Below are 20,590 nucleotides of genomic sequence, written 5' to 3' on the forward strand. Positions count from 1 at the left end.
ATTCATCTGTTCCTGTCAGTCTGACTCCTTATGCCCACACTCAATCCCAGCTGAAACTCTGACATTTCCCACCAACGCTCAGATACCCGATTACACTCAGCTCTACTAAAGCAGTTCTCTTAAATCATTTCCAACACACCTTCACATGCTACCTGTGTTACCAGTCATGGTGGATGACACCTACACTGAGTGCTCCTTCTGCCTTCCCAGCCAGGTGCCATCTCAACCTCATGCTCCTTTCACTACCCCTATGCAAACCATGTATAAATTTCACCAAACCTTCTGAACACCCCTTAAATACAGTTCCTTCACATCCAACTAAACAGAAATAACTCACTCTTTGGCATTCATCTTCTTGTAGTCAGTCTAACCACCGCAGTCAGCCTAACAGCCTTTCCACTGGCTATCCAAATGCGATTTTATCCAGCACATACTGATCCGGAGAGATGCAAAGATCATTTTTTCCATCTGCTTTTTGAAATCCTCTCTTTCTAGCTCTGTCTCCATGTTTTCTGCAGCATCAGCATATGATGTTTATTCTCAGGTTTTGAGATCTTTACTGGTTTATTTCCCCCCAATCTCCCACCTCACATTCAATGCTGGGAGGCTGTGTCTAACCTGCAGGTGAAGACAAGAGTGACTCTCCTTCCTTCCCCTTTCCACAGAAGCATTTTGCTGTGGGTTGGTTGGTTGTTTTTTTATGTTTGGTTGGTTGGTTTTGTGAGGTTGTTTGATTTTGTTTTTTAAATGAGGCTATTAATTTATATGTCTAAATACGGATTCAGGAGCTCAGAGCCCTATACTTCCGGTAGTTTCTTCCTCAGCCTCCATGTTCCAGTGCACTTCTGTGGCAAATGACAGTAAGCATGGTAAATCACCCTGACTGCCTGGAGTGAGAGCTTCTGAGAAGTGGACATCCACTGACTCAGCTGCCCTGAGACCACAGTGATTGCTTCCCATACCAGTGCCTTCCCAGTAGTGACAGAGTCTCAGAGGCTGGCATTCTAGGCCAGATGCAAACACCTCTAGGAAGAATAAGATGTCCTTGCATTCTAACATGTCTTTCTAGATTCACCACTGTGCCCAATTGTCTTCCAAGCAGAAGTGTATTTTCAATTGAAAATAAGCAGGGAAAACAGTGTTTCCTCCACAATCACACTAAACCTGTGGCACAGAAGGGATTGTACTGCATTCCCATGATGAATTAGAACCATGGAAATATATGCTATACTTCAAGAGCAACTTCCTACTGAATGCCACAAACAACGTACTTAGTTTTTCATACATTATGGAATAATATTATTTCCTTAAAATGAACTGGCACATCTCAGGCAGAATTCTTCAATCTAAAAGATTTCAGCAAATAGCAAAATCATTTTGGATAAGCACTTTTACCCATAAGCAACCGTCGCTTCACCCTCTTGTCCACATCAGCTCCTGCTGTAGTGTTTCCCTCAGAAATTTCAACAGCAGTCTCTTCCCTCTCTGTTAAGGAACATGAAAAAAGCAAATGAGTATAGATGCCCAGACCAGAGGCCCCACCTGATATCCAATATGTACACACATGCAATCAGCTGAATTATCACATGCTGAATTATCACAGACTGTCAGCACAGACTAGGCAGAAATACTTTTTTTTAAATAAACTAATAATGAAAATCATGTCAACCCTTCAGCCAAAACCATGAGAATACTTCTGTGCTTTTGTTGTTTCCTTACAACTGATGTTTGCTTCAGTATTCTCAACAAAGCAGATGAAGTGCTACGGATGTACTGAACAGCAACAAGATGAAAGAACTAATTGAACTGTCATGAACTGCTCAGTTAAGAGAATGCTATCCTCATCTATCATGGACTAACAGAAGGACCAATCAGTCATGCCTGAGCATTTCAGTGATTTCAGTCAACAGGCAACAAACTCTTCCAGAGACTGGAATATAAATCTTAAGTGAGTTTAACATAAATCTTAAGTCATTTTTTTTCTCGATAACTGCCTTGCAAAAACTGTACTTCATTTTACTCCCAAGTTCTGGTTTAAACAGATACACATCTTGGTTACACTCTCTGGCTCATGCTATACCAGAAACTGAACCTAAAATATCCTGAAGAGAAGGGGGAATCTTCTTTGGTTAGTGACAAGCCTTGTGCTTCAGAAGGACCCATGATAATTACAGGCTGCAGTAATATTAGGTAGCTACTTATGCAGGGAAGTAATAGTTGCCAGGACCCAACCAATTCACTCATGCATTAGCAGGTGTTTTTTTTGTTTTAGATTCCTTGATATTTTCTAGCCATACTATAATGAGGAGCATTAATCATGGACATACAGCAACACCACACCAGTTACAGCTGGTCATCCACAGAAGACTACTTCCCCCCACCATATACTCACCCAAGCAGGTTTTCCCATCTACATGCATGATGTACTTGGGGTGACATCCACAAATAGGTCCATTATCAGCATCATCACATGTATGTTGACAGCCACCATTTCCATGATTACATGTTACTAGGAAGAAAATATATGTTACAACTCACAAGTACTTCCAGCATCTTTGAAAAACAGTGTGCAATTTTTGTCTCCATTTGACTATCCAATACGCCTCTAGCGTGCTGCCTTCCTGAAGACCTCTGTGAGACTTAAACACGGCAGAGCTCTCTTGCAGAGCCAAACTTCCTCTCATTATGAATGATGGTGCAATTCCTGAACTACAACTAACAGACTGTAGCAACCAATAGACTGGTGAGATAGTGTCCAGTAAAGCCAGATTTTAGTTCAATTCAAATGCACACATTTTAGGCATATCATGCCAGTTTAGCTATACCATACCAAAATCCGTATCACTGCAAACAGAACACTATTTTTTGGGTTTGTTTTCTTTTTTTTTGAAAACCATAAGCATATGCAGAATGTTGCATACAAATGCAGCTCCTCTGGTTCTTGGACAGTTCAAATCCTGGTCGGCATTCACAGGCAACTCCTCCTTTGGGCGTTTCTCTGCAGATGTGGGCACAGCCATGATCTTTATTCATGCAGTTCATACCTTCTGCAAAACAGGACAAGTGCAAGAGCATCAGTATCCTCATCATCCCTGTGTGCAGGCAACAGTCACATAAAGTCATAAAATCATAGAATCATAGAACAGTTAGGGTTGGAAAGGACCTTAAGACCATCTAGTTCCAACCCCCCTGCCATGAGCAGGGATACCTCACACTAAACCATCTCACCCAAGGCTCCGTCCAACCTGGCATTGAATACCACCAGGGAAGGAGCATTCGCAACCTCCCTGGGCAACCCATTCTAGTGCCTCACCACCCTAACAGGAAAGAATTTCTTCCTTATATCCAATCTAAACTTCCCCTGTTTAAGTTTTAACCCGTTGCCCCTTGTCCTATCACTACACTCCCTAATGAAGGGTCCCTCCCCAGCATCCCTATAGGCCCCCTTCAGATACTGGAAGGCTGCTATGAGGTTTCCACGCAGCCTTCTCTTCTCCAGGCTGAACAGCCCCAACTTTATCAGCCTGTCTTCATACAGGAGGTGCTCCAGTCCCCTGATCATCCTCATGGCCCTCCTCTGGACTTGTTCCAACAGCTCCATGTCCTTTTTATGTTGAGGACACCAGAACTGCACTCAATATTCCAAGTGAGGTCTCACAAGAGCAGAATAAAGGGTCAAGATCACCTCCTTCGACCTGCTGGTCACGCTCCTTTTGATGCAGCCCAGGATACACTTGGCTTTCTGGGCTGTAAGTGCACACTGAAGCCAGCTCATGTTCATTTGCTTATCAACCAACACCCCCAAGTGCTTCTCCACAGGGCTGCTCTGAATCTCTTCTCTGCCCAGCCTGTAGCTGTGCCTGGGATTGCACCGACCCAGGTGTAGGACCTTGCACTTGGCACGGTTAAACTTCATCAGGTTGGCATCAGCCCACCTCACAAGCGTGTCAAGGTCCCTCTGGATGGCATTCCTTCCCTCCAGCGTATCAACCGAACCACACAGCTTGGTGTCATCAGCAAAGTTGCTGAGGGCGCACTCAACCCCACTGTCCATGTCACTGCCAAAGATGACAGGACCAGTCCCAACACCAACCCCTTAGCGACACCACTTGCTACCCATCTCCAGTTGGACATTGAGCCTTTGACCACAACTCTCTGTGTGCCGCCATCCAGCCAGTTCTTTATCCACAGAGTGGTCCACCTATCAAATTGATGTCTCTCCAATTTAGAGACAAGGATGTTGTGTGGGACAGTGTCAAACGCGTTGCACAAGTCCAGGTAGATGACGTCAACTGCTCTACCGCTGTCCATCAGTTCTGTAGCCCCATCATAGAAGGCCACCAAATTGGTCAGGCAGGATTTCCCCTTAGTGAAGCCATGCTGGCTGTCACCAAGCACCTTGCTGTTTTTCATGTGCCTTAGCATGCCTTCCAGGAGAATCTGCTCCAAGATTTTGGCAGACACACAGGTGAAGTCAGTTGAATACACACACAGGCAACAGCCTGCTACATGTGGAAATGCTACAGTTTTAGGACAAGAAGTATAAGCTTACAAGACAGGAAAGGCAGGAATTCCAGTCCTGCAAAATCAATGACTCCAAGATTTCTCCATCTGTGATCTTCTGTGACCATATCCTTTGACTGCGAAGTGAAAAAGCAACATCCCTAGATCTGTACAGCACCTGCATTCTCATCCAGTGCTCTCACTCTACACCAGTGTTATAAAAACTGCAAGGTGGCTGATACCTGCAAAATCAAAGCCTAAAGTGAAGCTCTTATTTCTCTGCTTAAAAGAGCAGCCACGAGACGCAGGAATGCCTAGGCTAACAGTCACAAAGTCATTCCTATTTCAATTACTGGTGTATGAAGCAGATTCCCAAAGTCATAACCTACCTCAGCAGTGACCAAGTAGAGACCAGGCAGACATACAGATTGTACATATGCTGCATGCCAATTCTCTTTTCTGATTACCATTTCATTTTCAATTTTTTTCTGATTTCAATAAATACCTCCCAAAATAACCCCACTGGTGATTATCACAGCATTCTGTATTTCTACCTTCCCAGCTGGACAGAATTTAGTGCCATTGACTGTTTTAACCAAATGAAAAAGCAACATTACACTAGTGACTTCCTTCCTTTTGATGCACCTCCTAAAAACAATCTGTCCATTTTGGTTTCTGACAGTTATGAGCTGTTCATGCACCAGCACCCAATGCCTGCCAAAGTGTCTGGTCTGGTCTGCTCCTGGCAAAAAGTTGAAGTCAATTAAAGAGGAAGGAATTGTTGCTGAAATTATTGCAAAAACTTCTTTTACTTTGCATTGGCAAGATGGCGACACGATTTGTACACACACAGCTTAAAACTATACAGCAGCTGGGTGGATTATAATTGGGATCATTAAGCCCAATTACAAGAACAGCTTTTCTTCTAACAATATACCAAAGGTTTTTGCTGTGGTATTCCACAGTGCTACAAAACTGGGAGAGAAGGCAACTGAATGCTCTCCTCAGTTTTACAGGAAACACACCATTGTCATCAAATTTTCTGCCTTGGGCTCTTATAAGACATATTGCACCAAAATCTCTTCCTCCCTGGTGAGAATACTTCATGTGAGAAGACCGAGTAAAGCACACTTTGGCTGCAAGGGCTTATCCCACATTACCACAGTGAACTTCTGAGTTGAGAAGATGTACAATCAGAGAGAATGAGAAGGTAGCTGTGCTGCTAAAAAGGGATTGTTTGAACAATTCTACATCCTAGATATTTTTTAAACTTACACAAGCCCTTTTCACAGTCTTATTACTCAATGAAACAAAAACTCTGTATTGGCAAGCAGAGCTCAGCTCGTCACCACTATTCCATTACACTTCAGTTAGGTCCTTGCTCTACACAGGGCTAGTCTCACCATCTGAAGCACAAGCTACAGTACCCTTTCTCTATTAAGACAGCTTTAAGCAACAAAACAATGGATATTGCAGATCACAGGTTATTTTGATGTGATGGCTTTTGATTCCTTTCCCACAGTGAAGACTTCATAGAAGTCTAACAAGACAATGACCCTTCAAGTCCTGCAGTACACAGCCACAGCTCAAAGAGCCCACATGAAAGCTGTGATCCATTATTGTGCTGTCAGTCAAGGAACAAGACAACCTACGAGGCCATAAAGTAGCTTCATTAACTCTAGTGTTTTTGTGGCATTTCTGTTCTTAAGCATGCAGTATGATTTGGTCTGTTAGCTCACAGGTCTTAGAAAGCATTAACAGAATTATCAGCCTGGTTTCTGTTAATAAACTTATTCTTTTGTCGCTGTTGAGCTACCAAAGGGGAAACTGCTCAAGCAGGTACTTTGGTAAAGTTCTCTGACATCAGACAAATGGCTTAAATGCTCAGTTTCGGATTCTCCATTCTAAGTGAGGAGAATTCAATCAGTTCTCCCAGAGAAAGCTAAAACTGCACTTCCCAAACCTGGGCACATTTCAATAACAAAGTACCCATTGTGTAACAAGGTACGTGACCAAATCCACCAAAATTTAGCTGACCCAAAAGACAGCATTTCATAGAAGACACATAGTAAACAGAGCATTTACTATGAAGCTGCTGCTTGTTTCCAAATGTGGTAGATTTCTCCTCAGCCCCATTTTATAAGGTTGTCTATAAGAAATGTTTGTAAAACCACAAATGTTGTGTGACTGTAAAGTCCTTCATGGATACAGAGTCTCCCAGGTCACATAGTTCCAGAGCTGTTGCAATGGCAGATTGTGGTCCAGAACCAAAGGCCAAGCAAATTTTGGTCAAATCCCACCACATGCTTCTCAGACACACAGTTTCTCTTGCAGGAGAACCTGCCCTAATGGTGCACAAGTGTCTAGGATGAGTCTCTTGGTCACCACAAACAGCCAAGAGAGCCAAACACAGTGCCTGCCTAGCCTAGTGGACCCCAAGCCATTCCTGATGACTAGACTTTCATGAAATTACCCAGCAAGCTTCAATGAGATCTGAGCACTCTCATCACTGGCAAGACAAAGGCAAAAAGCCAGCACAGTATTTCCCTATCAGGTCACATTAACCTCTGTGTTTAAATCTTTCTTACACAGAAGACTAGGAACATGACCACCAACCTGCTAAGAACATTAAGGCTCCATTTAGCCACATTCAAATAGGTGCTCAATAGAACAGAGGGAGAGGATGCAATTGTACAAAGCAATACCAGAGATTATACTCAGAGGCACCCTCTGATAGATAAATGGCAAGCAGCATTTGTCAGCAGAACAGCCAGCAGAACAGGACATCCCAAGAGCACGTTAGTCTTTTTTTCATGCTTTGTACACCCTTGTGTTAAGGCAACAGTCTGCTGGTTGTCTGACTGCTCTCCACAGCCAGGAGGGCTCTAAGAGCAGTAGCTAAGACGGTCTCCTGTGTACAAGCTTTCAGTCCACACAGTGATTTCAAATGTGACTTTCAACATGCACATCCAGTTCACTACCATTGATTCAGCCCAACAGGAGATAACTATGACTGTGAAATACCACAAGGAAGAGTAGCAAGATTTGTTGACCTATAGCAACAGCAACCACAAGATGTACTACACATTTACTTGTGAAAACTGTTTTTCTTCAAATTTTTGTATTCTCTAATAAGGAGCAAGTTAAAACCAGAAACAAGCTACATATGCATAGTTGCCCTGCCAGCTACTATAACAGCCTCCCATAGTAAATCCATTCTTCCACACACAGGTGAAGAAGAGCTCATTCAGAGCAGTCAGTCAAGTAAAAAAATAGGATTGTGCACAACATCCCAAGATACTCTGAGTTCCTGTGGTTTAAGGAGGGGTCTAGGCAGAACCATTCAGCCCTCTCAGAACTGCACTGTGCTTCAGACCAACACTGTCACATCAGATGAAAAATCAACTTTAATTATCAAACTATCCTCTAAATAGCTATCTGACCGTGTATCCCATGTCACAGCAGGTGACAGGGAACCCAGACAATAATTGCAGATAAACTTGGAAAGGTAGATGACTCTTAGCTACTCTGGTCATATACTAGGAGGAATACAACAGCTCCAAGCCTCTCTATTTTTCCTATTTCAAGCCCAGTTCACTCTTTTTCTGAGTACGTAAAGTATTGCAGACCACTAGAAAGATCTCTCAAGAACTAATGTATGCACTCTCTTAACTAGGCTGGGAGACAGGGAAGGAAATACTACCTCACATTACAAATCATAAGCAAAACCGAATAGATGGTCTAGACAGTAGGTGCCAAACACTGTTTCAATCAATGTTTAGAGGTCTCAAAAGAGAGCTAATAAAGCATACACACTGAGAGATGCATACACAAGGCAGAGAATAGAAGACCTAGCAACAAGCAGAAAAGCAGAGAACAAAGTGAGGGGAAAGATGAAGCAATGAGATTTGGCTTACAACAGACCTGCCCACCCAAGGAAAAAAAAGTGGGGAATCCCATGGATTCTTCACAGTAATGGCAGGGAGGCAGGAGGGAAACAGTCACAGCATAACCTGAAAAAATTCCAAAGGTACAATTTAGGGAACAACTCTTAATGACAGTAAATGCTGCTGCTGTTAGTTCTGAAGAGTAGAAGGTACGCAAGTAAGAATAAAGAGTTGGAAGATTTTCCTCTCTTGGTATTGGACAAGACAAGAAGTGGAAGCTACTGATTTTCATCCTTAGATTCATAATCCATGCATACACACGCACACATCACTGATAGCAAGGCAACATGAAGGGAGATGTCTTGCCCTACCACTGCAGTGTTATTGCTTGTCCCCACTCCTGACTCAGCTCGTGCTGTGGCAAGCTGAGCAATGGCCTGAGAAATCACCATGCATCAGCAGACCCCTATGATACCAAGCCCAATACACAGAAGCTGAGAATACAAATTCTTAATTCAAACAAATATAAAGCTGATGACAGCCACCTCAGTGCACTCATCAGTGACAGCCATATACATTGGTAAATGTTGATCTTTTCACTATGGGGATTTTTTTTTTAAGTAGGGTTTGTTTATTCGTGCTCAGATTCCTCTTACAGTCATGCCAACGATAAGCCATAGATTAAAGAAAGCTTTACAGTTTAAAATACTTCTTGGTAAGAGATTCACTGTACAGTTCAATGGACAACTCCGTGATCTGAGCAACCACTTTAAAGTATTCCCCAAGGGCATCCAAAATAATTTTGTTCAATCTGAAGTTTAATTAGATATCCAAGGCTCTCTGATCTCTCAAAGGTTACTTCATAAAGGTTTCATTCAAAACAAAGAATGTGATTTGAATACCTTTGGGTCTGACAAACAGTAAATCCCTTAGCTGAAATCTAAACACTGTACAGGGAACCTAAAAGGTACCTGAAGGTAATGCAGGTATTGCCCTGTAACTAACTAAAGACAATGGAAGTGGTCAGAACTCACTGGCCTTCAATTTGTCACCATTCCCTGGAGCAGGACACAGCTTAGCTGCACAACAGAGCATAAAGTACACTGGAAGTAGAGCAGTATAGCCTTTAACAAAACACAGCACTGCAGACATACAGGTAGGATCAAAGGGGCAGAAGGGATGTAAAGAGTCTTCAAAGTCACTTAGAAGATTCTGACATACTCTTCCTTTTAAAAGGAGTTGAGACTCCAAGACCCTTCACAGCTTTGAAAAACTCAACCTAAAAATATTTTTAAAGATACTTTAGAGATTTTGCAGTTAGCTTCTGTCCAAAACTCCTGCTTGGTGCCTGAAGGGAAGCAGCCAGTACCTTCTGAGCGGTGGATGCACGTGTGCTGGTTATCACTTAGAAAGAACCCTTCCTTACAGTGACATTCGTAGCTCCCCACAGTGTTGACACAAACATGTTGGCAACCACCATTGTTGTACATGCATTCATCTGTATCTGAAAAAAAAAAGAGAGATATCAGCTTTGTACTAACACCACTACATTCATATTGGCAGCAGCCACTCAATATACAGTACAGATAGACATCTACTCAGCACGTAACCACCCAGGTAGCCAACACACCCCAGGCTAGCTGTTGATGTTCTGCTGTCACCCTTGGGAAAGTATATTTTTGCTGCTGCTCTTTCCCTGCTCACAGTTTTCCCCATCAGTCACAGGGCTTCCAAGAAATGCTGGCCAACTAACCAGAGCTACTGGTTACAACAAAGTAGCCTCAGTGGAGTCAGAAGCAGGGCTCCATACCATCTATGTGAACATGCTCTGTCTCCCAGTGCAGCTGTTTAGTACTACCCCTCAGCAGCCTAGCATATTTACATCTAGATTGAGCATCCATATGTGGTTCTGTCTTTAGTGGGATGCATCCAAACACAATCAAGCTATAAAAGGTGTTTTTACAGAAAGCTCCCCATTCTGAAGCAAAGGTTTAACAAGAAAAATACAAACCTCAAAATAAGTTTAGCTTAAAACCTATTCTCGCTCCTTATTTTCACTCTAGCTAGAATTCACACATCATATCTGTTCTAATGCTCAGATTGATAATAAATCCTCCTCCCTCAGCTCTAGTTCATCACCACTTACCATCCAGGCTGCTGCTGTGTTGCCTGACTGCAGTCAAGGACAACAGCAGAAGTTTTAGTTTTAATGTTGATTTTGCAACATGCAGAGCTTCAGCAATACCAGAGATATGGAAGGAGGGCTCTGCTTTCAAGACAACCAAGAGAAACAAAAAGTAGCAAAACTTTAGCTAAGCCTCTGAACAACAGGATGTTCAACTCAACTTCCAACTGTCTGGAATTTTACCCCGTCATAAGTGCCGGGTTTTGTAACCGCTACAAGCAATGAGTTTTCCTATTGTAATTATCAGAAATGCCAATTTGAACAGGAAGTAAAAATGCTCGGTCCCTTAAAAACCAAGACAAGACCTTGCTGAGGCAAAGCACTGGTCTCATTTGCAACTTTATGTAGAACATCGTTTGCTCCCTGTTCTGTTCATTGTTCCTGTACTAACAGTACAATGTTTTTAATTTAACATTGTAGCATTTCTGGCATAAAACAGCTGTCTTAAAAAGGAGAAAGAGAAAGGCTTTTAGTAAGCAGTATAATATAGTATTACAACAGATTTAATTTCTACTAAAGGCAATGAGTAAGCCAATTGGATGCAAAAGAATGTGACCTGCTGTAGCAAAAAGAGCGGCTGACATATCTCCATCACAAAGAAGCTGAATATTTTGGAGTTCTACAGTGATGTGAATGTGCAAACAATCATGAATAAACAGCCACCATGGGTCTTTAGTACTACAGATTTGAACTCCAGCAGATGTTTCTGTCATGCAGACCTTGGAAAGCTTTCAAAAAAACCCATCTCTTTCCAACAAGTAATTGTCTATTTGGCTTAAACCCAGGCACACAGACAAGATCTTCAAAAATAAGGGTGAAAGGAGGGCAACCCTGGCTTGAACAAAGTAAATAAACAGATTAAGAGAAGATGTGATCCAATTTGCTGCATACCAAAACATTTATTTAACGTTTACATCACATCTCAAAATTGGCAGGTCAGCCGTAAAAACTTCATTGCATGTCAATGACATTTATTTTATTCTTACAAGTCTGCCACGTAATACTGAGCAGCTCCCCAGTAACAAAGCAGGTGGTAGATTTTGGTCAAAGATACATCTAGGTCTTAACTGATCACAGACAAGTCAGCTGGAGTATGCTCTAGAGAGGCTACTGGATACAAAGAGAATACACCCTTTGGTGGCAGTATAAGAGGCAAGGTTTTCATTCATGCAGCCCTTCATCATAACCTCACCTGAACTCCACCACATGTTTACACAAATGCACTAGAGAAAAACAAGATGCCCTTCTTATTAAAGTATCAGCAGTTATTTTGCTTCCCTCTCTACCTTCTTTAGTGAAATACTTGGAACTTAGTTAACTTCATCTTCTCCTCCACTTACACTGTAACAAAGTTAATCTGTGGGCATGCACCAGATTCCTAGCAGGTAAAACCCAACACAATGCCAGCTGAATCGAGCTTTTCTGATTTGTTCCAGCATAAGATATAGCATAGGGGTGGTCTCATCTCCCACCTGATATGCCATATATTAGTGGGAAATACCCCAGCCAGGCTGTGAGAGCAAGTTTCTCCCTGATTGACATGGGGATGGGAGCCTGCCCTGGCACATCCACACTCAGTGCAGCAGAAAACAGAGGCATCTCTGAAAAAGTAAATGGCACAGGTACCGCAGCACGGGGCAGAGCCACACAAATTTACCCAGTGTGTGTCCTGGAAGCAGTATAGCTTCGTCACCATGAGGCTCTGTCCCGAGGATATATCACCAACTGCATAGCACATGACCAACAGGATGGCAACTCATGCATTTCTGTACACTGCTTCATTGTGTGATGAAGGCTTAAAATCACACAGTCTTGTTACCCATTTTTAAAGATTTTTCACCTGCTGGCACACAAAAAGAAGGAAGCTATCAAAGATTTTGTGAGAGAACATGTGCATGCTGGGTCAAGGGAACACTGCCAGGATTGAACATGTTTCCAGAGGCACATACTTTGCTTCATATTAACCACCTAGAAAAACTCCAAGTATTTGGCTTTGTCCCTCTGTATTTCAATGGCCTCTATTATATACAGCTACTGCACACTCACAATTATCCTTTCCTTATAGCTTGCATGTGAGTATGTACTCAGACCCAGCAAGAATGAGAAACACACATATTATAGATGTAGGAGTGAGAAGATTTCTAAGCCCAGAAACACACCTGAGAACTGATCTTAAACGAACTTTAGAAAAGACAATGATAGCACATGCTTTTTTACGTATACTCATTTAGCATAATAATAAATGACACTTCACATATTTTAATCCAAAGCACTTCACAGAAATGCAGCACAATTATCTTCCTCATTTACAGAGAAGGAAGTGCCACACTGGGATGGTATATGGTACCTGGAATTCCTTAGTCCCACTTGTAACATTCTTTTCTAGCTGAGCCAATTCAGCCCAACACATCACCATACATTTCCCATGAATGCAGCTTAAAGGGTTATGTTAGCACCTCCACTCACAACGGTCATGAACCCACTTCTTACCCAGGCAGTTGTGGCCATCATGAGCCAACATAAAGCCATCATAGCAAGTACAGCGGTAATTTCCTGGAATGTTGAAACACTCGTGGACACAGCCTCCATTAAAATCATTATCACATTCATCAATGTCTAAGGAATAAAGCAAAAGTCATTATGATGGATCATTGCTTGAATGTAATAGAGATGCAACTGTGTAAATGTGAGCAGCAACTGCTGTCTGAAGTCATCATTGTCTTGTAAATACACTATATTTAAAAAATTACTTGCCCAATGTTTCTAAAAAGTGACAAAACACTCTCAGATTCCCATCTAGCTTTACCTTATATTTTTTTTAAGGGTGCTGGTTAAGGAAGTAATTATTAGAACAAGGAACTAATTATTAGACCAAGTGATATTACTAGATGAAAAACCATGGAGTCTGTTAGCCTTTGATTTTGTAAACAAGTAGTAAATATGGTGAAGAAACAATGACTATTTTGATTTCAAATCACCCTCCATATTCCAAAGCCATTCTTTTTAATGGCTCTATCTTACCAATATCTCATACTGACACAGGCAGAGCATAGTGCTTGGCTCACTTTACCTTCACATTTCTTCCCCTCGCCAGTGTAACCCACTTTGCACATGCACTTGTACAGTTTCGGAGTGTTTTGACAAATAGCATCTGGGTGGCAGTCATCAAGCCCCACGGCACACTCATCCACATCTGTGGGAAGACAGCAGATTCAGAAGAGATGTCAGAAGGTGGAGCACAGAGCACGGCTCCAGCACACATTGCTGATGAGGTGACATAAGGCTGAGCACCCGCTCGAGGTGCAACCGTTTATATCACATGCGAGTCAGGACAGAAATATGCAGAGACCATATCTGAACTTTAATTTGTATAAAGTTCTACTTGCATACAGATGTATTTGTAAACAATTCAGATAAGTTTGTGTTATGCTTTTGTACCCATCTATAAATACACCCAAAATAATGTATTATGGATTAGATTTTAAGTGAGATTTAGCTGACAGTTTTACAGAGATTCATTAGAGGCTGTTAATATTTCTGGTTAACAAAGAACAGGTATTGAAAGAACTCCTGATCACATCCATGATATCACCCTCAGGAAGCCAAATCATTTTTAAACTAATAAAGGGAATGTACAGAAATGTACTTTGAAAGTCACAGCCAACCACCAATACATAAAAAACTGACTTACCATTATACAGATGTGTAACTTAGAGATAATACCAATGTTTTAAATACAAGAATAGTAGCTGGTGAGTAGCATTGCCAAATCACCTGGCCAACCATCACAAAGCACAGCATACTGAAGCAAAATATCCAGGTGGAAACTTCAGAGGAGGGGAAATGAGGAGAAAGGGAAACATCAGCAGGAAGAAGTCCTGGAGACAGAGAAGTGTAGACAGAAGAAGAGGAAGGAAAGTTACAGGCAGGAAAAGAGATCAGCAGAAGTTCCTCATACAGCAGAACAGAATTCAAACACAGTAACAGGAAGATTTCCAGCAACTGGCTAAAAGGAAGAATTGCAGAGGCAGCAACCCATATTGGTCCTAGAACAAGAGGACCAACTGCCGAAGGGGACTACTTAAACAGTCAACTTTTTATAGTGGGGATCACCTTCTGAAGGGGAATTTCAACCAGCACCTCTCCCATTAACAATTATAGCATTCATCTCCTCCCCCCCCCAGTCACAAAATATGCCTGTAGCTACTGCAGCAGCTGCCAACTGCAGAAAGTATTCACTTGGTTTTAACTCCTAATGGCGTTTGGCAGCTGGAAACAAGGCAAAGAGCCAGTGCTTGAGCAGCAGTGCTCTCCTGGCTCTCAGGTGCACATAGAACCGACAGCAGTGATGGGGTCCCCTGATACCACCACCAGAAAGCGAGGGGAACATGGGACAAAGAGGGCAGCAGAATCTGTGGAAAAGTCAAGCCTTTAAAATTATGGTATGCAGTGAACCGAGGGAGCCAGATGCAAGGACGGGTGCAGGGAACAGCTGAGAGGCCTCCACCATAGGGATTCAGGTAGATGGGGCAGGAGGACAAGATGGGTAGGGCAGGGAAGACAGCAGGAAGAAAGAAGCATGAGCCACACGTGCTGGCTGCATGCCCTTGCCTCGAAAGCTCTCCCCTTCCCAGCCCCTGCTAGGGGAGCCCAGAAAACACACACGAGGTTGGGGGCTTCCTTCAAAGCCGGGACACAGAGACACCAACCAGATCTCACGCCAGCGGCAAAGTGGCCGGTTTGCTAGTTTACTTTTACACTAATCCTCTGAGGTCTGCAGTGTGCAGGAAAGAACAGCAGCAAAAACCCAGCACCGGCGCATACAGAAGTATGGGGAAAAGGGTTGGAAAAATAAGCGGTAGGCACAGGGAAAGGGATTTCCTCCTGCAATGACAGTATCCCGAGCTGGAGAAAGACCCTGGAGAAGGGAGGCTGTGAGCAAACATCGCAGCCTTAAACTTGGCAGTAAGGGCGGCCGCGGAGGAGGCTGCAGGAAGAATTACCGGCGTTATTCGTCGGCGGCCAAAGGCAGAGCGATCCCTGGTACACGCACAGTTTACCTCCCCGCTACTCCGGCAAAGGCGACACGCTAACCGCCTGCCGTGCCCCTCGGGGTCACCGTGCTCCCGGGAACCGGCATCGGAAAGTCACCGGCGGTGCCTGCAGGGCCCTGCCAAGAGCGACCTCCCTCTCCGGTAACGGTCCGCGCTCGCCCCGCCAACGGCCGCACCTCACGCGGTAACAGCCACCGCTCGCCCGCGGCTCCCCTTCCCTTCGCCAAGGGCGCCCCCCTCCCGCCCGCCCGGCCCGGCCCGGCTCGGCTCGGCTCCCTGAGGGGACAGGGGGACACCCGCCCGCCGGCAGCGCCAGGTGCCCCGCGGGGAGCCGCTGTCCAGGGCTGAGGGCGGGCCGGCGGCGCGGCACTCACCGGGCAGGGGCAGGGCAGCCGGGGCGCCCGGCGTGGGCAGCAGCAGGAGCAGCAGCGGCAGCGCCCGCGCCCCCGCCGCGCTGCGGCGGTCGCCGGACCCCATCGATGGCGCTGCGGCGGCGGCTGCGCTGCGGCTGCTGCTGCTGCTGCCGCCGGGCGGGAGGAGGCGGCGGCGGAGGGAGGTGTCTGACAGCGGGCGCGGGGCGGCGGGCAGCAGCGGCGAGGGCTGGGCGGGCCTCCCCTCCCCGGGCCGGGGCGGCCGGGCCTCCCTGCCCGCCCCATCCCACATGAAAACCCTCTACCGACCGCAGCAGCGCACCCACCCTCGGCACCAGCGCTCAAACACCTGCACAGCACCCCAAACACAGATGTCCCGGGGAGCCGGCGCTTCCCGAAGGTACATGAAATACCTCACACGCAGCCTGTTAGCGCCAGCGGCAAGTGTATTTGAACGGGGGCTCCCCTTCCTGTAGCGGTCCGGAAGACGGTCTCTTTCTACTAGACAAGCCCATGCAAAGATACCCTGTGCCGGCATCCCGTCATAACCCATATATACGTGTATATACACACATATATGCACACACTGCACAGCCTTGCTTGCTTTTCTTCACATACACAGTATTAACAGTCTTTACAAAGTGATTACCCCCACTGCCGCACATGCATTCCCCTTCTCACATTGTACCAACGTGAACCCACATCACATCACCAGCCCCAAGCCCCATCCCACCTCCTTTCCCAGCCAGGGATTTCCCACAGATGTCCTTCCTTTGGCAGGTGAAAGCAGCCTATCCATTATTCACTGAAATTGTAAGTTGCTAAATGTTGTTTGAGCTTTCAGGGCGCAAGCCAAAGCATGCAGTATTCTTTTCCACTTCTTCCTCCCATCCCCATTTCACTGTCTTTTTGTCTTTTGTTTTGTTCTGTGAAAGCTATTTCTAGTTGTAAGGGTGGTTTATACACATTAATAAATCTTCAGAATGAAACTTTCTCTCAGTCTTTGTCTTTGTTTCCTTAATGGTAGCTATAAATTACCACTTTCCTTTCTCACTGGAGCATCAGGCTTCATTGCGTTTGAAATGATCAAAGTTATTCTCTTTTAAAACCCAGTGAGAAACAGCCTATTGTATCTCCTGGACAGTTTCAGTCTTAGTCAAACTCATCTATAAATGCAGAAAGCTCCTCATTAAACACTCCAAGGATTCTCCAGCCCCGCACCATACCCCAGCCTCCCCTTACCAACAGAAAGTAATGAATGAATGAAGGCTTTCTCAACAGTTTCCATGATCCCAGGAATAAACAATCATACCTACGATTAGAATTTGCACATCCACACACCTCTCACAAGGGAGTAGCAGTCACGGTGTCTCTGCAAACATCTTCCAGATGCACAGAGGAGCCACCTTCCACTGAGGCACACAGCTACAAGCTACCTTACGGAAAAGCTGTTGGTATTTGAGGCATTTTCCAGTTGAGGTTCTTCAATGAACTAGATTTATATTAATTCAATTAAAATCAATCACAAGATCTGACAAAAAACATAAAATCTACATAGGAAGAGTGTAGCAGAAAAAAACAGGAGGAAACACTGCACAACCATATATCCAAGCAACTGAAGATTTCTGAGACACCATAAAAGCAAAGCATCTTTCTTACTTCTGTAAACTCAAATATAAAGGGACACATAAATATTTGGGAATGCCTGAGTTAGATCAAAAGATCCCAACACAGCTTGGAAAACAAACAGAACAATATAAAACTTATCTTAGTTAATGAAACCATCTTATACATAAATCTCAAAGTGCTTTGGGTAGGATCCTAGCTATTATTTCACATGTAACACTCATTTGTTTATGATGAAGAACTGCCATTAAAATATCTCTGCAAAGTCACAAACAGACAGCTCAGATCAAACCCAGATGTCTTTCTGTAGCCTTCTCAACTATTTCTATTCAACTACAGCGTCACAGTGACAGATGACTGCACTGGGTACTACTAAGATCTGACTGGGAGAGGGAAACTAGAAGAATTCGTAAGACTCAACTTCAGCAATAAGTATGATGAAAGAAAAACAAACATCCCAGAGCAGTTCAGCAGGAAAAGGCCCACACATAGAACTGCTTGTTTACTTGTTTTTTCAGCAATTAAAAATAAAATGAAATCACAATGTTTTAGGGATGAAAATACCTGCAAATATCTGCCAAATATGGCAAGTATCTGCAAGAAGTGTATGCAAGCAGGATTTTCATACATTATGCATACCGATCCTAAAACCAATAGCAAAGCTTTTGCTCATATAGATATTACATAGCACTTCGGTCTTGAACTAGATTTTCTCAGTTGTGTGGACCAGAGTCCCATTCAGTTAATTGTCACAGATGCTTTGCAAGGGAGCAAGGTTTGGCCAGTTCACATTTGGAAAAAGGCGTCACATCAGAAAACTTGCCTGCTTTTTCCAATAGTATCAGTGTGTGTGTGCTGCCCTACAGTCTTGCAAAACATAGAACCTCTTTCCATTGACACAGTTGGATCTATTTGGACTGGCAGGAGCAAACACTATGAACACTGCTGCTCTGAAATAACACTTCCATACAGATATGATGCCCCACTCTCCCCAGCCCTCCACTTTAACTATCACTTGAAGTTGCCTCACACTGAGAGATCAAGACTAAGCCGCTACAGAGCAGTTGGATGTAAAAACTGCTCCAGAGATTCTACACCTGAGCTGAATACTTTTGTCTGAAAATCTGGGATAAAAACTGCTGTATGCTTTATAACCCTTGTTAAATGTTATTATTTAATGATAAGCAAACATTATTTGAAGACATCTAGACTGCCCTTTCATTTGTACTTTAATGTTGTGAGAAGTAGTGCATCTGCTGTGCTGAAGAACAGTGCATTATATTGACCCAAAATTTAACACAACTGAGCAAGCATAACGAGTGCTTGTGACAGAAGCTGAAAACAATTGGAGGTGAGGAGGAGATACCAGAACAAAAAAAGGGAAAGAGGCAAACAGACAAGTCAGAAAATACCTTCAAATATTTAATTATTCTAAAGTTTCTTCACACACAATTGTCTCAGAGCTGTAGTTTCAAGTCTTACCTCTGTAGGTATAACGGGCTTTGAACAATTGTCCTTTGAAATGAATCACTCAAACTTTTGCATTTATTTTTCATCTGTATCCAAGGGTTTTCCAAGATACCAAACAGGTTATTGAGTTTTATGCAAAATAACACATTTCAGTATTCAGTGTTCAGTTTTGCAATGTAACTGTAGCTTTCCTTGGGACCAGGACCTGCACATGGCTTAAATCTCAGAGAGGTAATCTGGGGTTCTCCTAGTCACAAGGGGTCTAAAAGACCCTCTCATGTAATTTACACTCCTTGTTTATTTTTATGCCACTGATAGAAAAACTTCCCTCAAAACAAACATCAGATCCACTAGTGATATTTTAAACATTGTAGGATCTGCATCTTAAAATGCCACTGTCAATGAAACGAAGAACAGTTCCCATTTACTGCAGGTCCAAATACAGTTTGTTTTATTAATGAATCTTCAGGTTAACAGAGAAAAAGGAGAATTTTTGCCATGTGAAATAACTTTTAAACGAAGATCTGCTTGGTGCAGCTCCTTGACATTGGTATTTCTTTGTGAGAACATTCCAAGTCACCACTATAACAAATGATAACATTTCTAAACACATTTGGACCAGTGAGTCAATTATCATTGCTTAACACTCAAACTCTCCAGCAGATGTTAATAAACACCACTTTCTATAAAACCACCTCAGACTGACATTTGGAAGTGCTATAAACTCTGCAGTTCCATGACACACTTCACTCACCAACACCCCTGTCCTTTCTGTTCCTTCCCCTTAGAGGAAGCCTGAAAGATTCAAGGCCACCTGTGATGAAGTGAATGTGTTTTTGAAGCTGGGATTACCAAACAGCTGCATCCAGGGCCTTCCCCATGTCCATCTCCGTAATGCCCTGCAGAGGAATTAGAAGCAGCAACTCTAATAAGCCTAGAGAATTGAGATGGGTCTCAATTTCAAAGAGGCAGGTTTGGCATCTTGCACAATCGCAGCATGCCTGGCAGCAGGGACCAACTGCAGTCCCCCAAACCTTTCCAGGGCCCAGGCCACCAGCACCACCTCAGCATGGAGAAGGCTGCGTTCACTCTCTCAGTGTCTCCCCCAGTGAGCCCGCAGGATGACACCATCAGTTTGTAGTGCAGAATCACCGCCAGCTCAGGAAGGGTGATGTGGTTCTCCCAAGAAAGATCTTAACACCTTTTATTTTTATTTTATTAAAAGTCTCCACCACAGACTACGGTGTGTGTGTGGAGAAACAAAGGGAGATACCTTCAAGTAATAATGAAACTCCTTCCCTTCTGTGTTTTCCTTAATAGTATAAAACAGCCAGTGATGATCTCCAATCTGACACAGAGTGAACAGCAGCACACATGCATGTACGTACTCACAGACACTTTCCAAGACCTGTAATTGTTCCTCTGCCTTCCTGTTCTCTTCACTCCCTGATTACTGAGTAGGCATCTCTTCCACTGGTAGCAGTCTGACTGACA

At 43.7% G+C, this 20,590-nt stretch overlaps 1 protein-coding gene across 3 annotated transcripts in view; it reads right to left on the reverse strand.

The window, feature by feature from the left end:
- SCUBE2 (signal peptide, CUB domain and EGF like domain containing 2) overlaps positions 1-16,559 on the reverse strand; it is a 39,836-nt gene extending 23,277 nt beyond the window's left edge. Inside the window, exons 1-8 of one of the 3 annotated variants that reach the window (XM_061342494.1) lie at positions 16,327-16,558; positions 14,267-14,453; positions 13,646-13,768; positions 13,066-13,191; positions 9,760-9,894; positions 2,922-3,047; positions 2,393-2,509; positions 1,396-1,485 (exon numbers count right to left, since the gene is read on the reverse strand). In XM_061342494.1, the coding sequence (XP_061198478.1) occupies positions 1,396-1,485; positions 2,393-2,509; positions 2,922-3,047; positions 9,760-9,894; positions 13,066-13,191; positions 13,646-13,688 (637 nt within the window). In that variant the 5' untranslated portion in view covers positions 13,689-13,768; positions 14,267-14,453; positions 16,327-16,558. Of the gene's footprint in view, positions 1-1,395; positions 1,486-2,392; positions 2,510-2,921; positions 3,048-9,759; positions 9,895-13,065; positions 13,192-13,645; positions 13,769-14,266; positions 14,454-16,003; positions 16,122-16,326 lie in introns of those variants that run through there. The other 2 variants (XM_061342493.1, XM_061342495.1) reach the window with 2 other exon arrangements.
- Positions 16,560-20,590: the final 4,031 nt, after the last annotated feature.

The sequence above is a fragment of the Neopsephotus bourkii genome, unplaced genomic scaffold (assembly GCF_033783945.1).
Source record: "Neopsephotus bourkii isolate Nb327-2 ecotype Australia unplaced genomic scaffold, CSIRO-AGI_Nbou_v1 NB_1792, whole genome shotgun sequence".
Taxonomy (NCBI): domain Eukaryota; kingdom Metazoa; phylum Chordata; class Aves; order Psittaciformes; family Psittacidae; genus Neopsephotus; species Neopsephotus bourkii.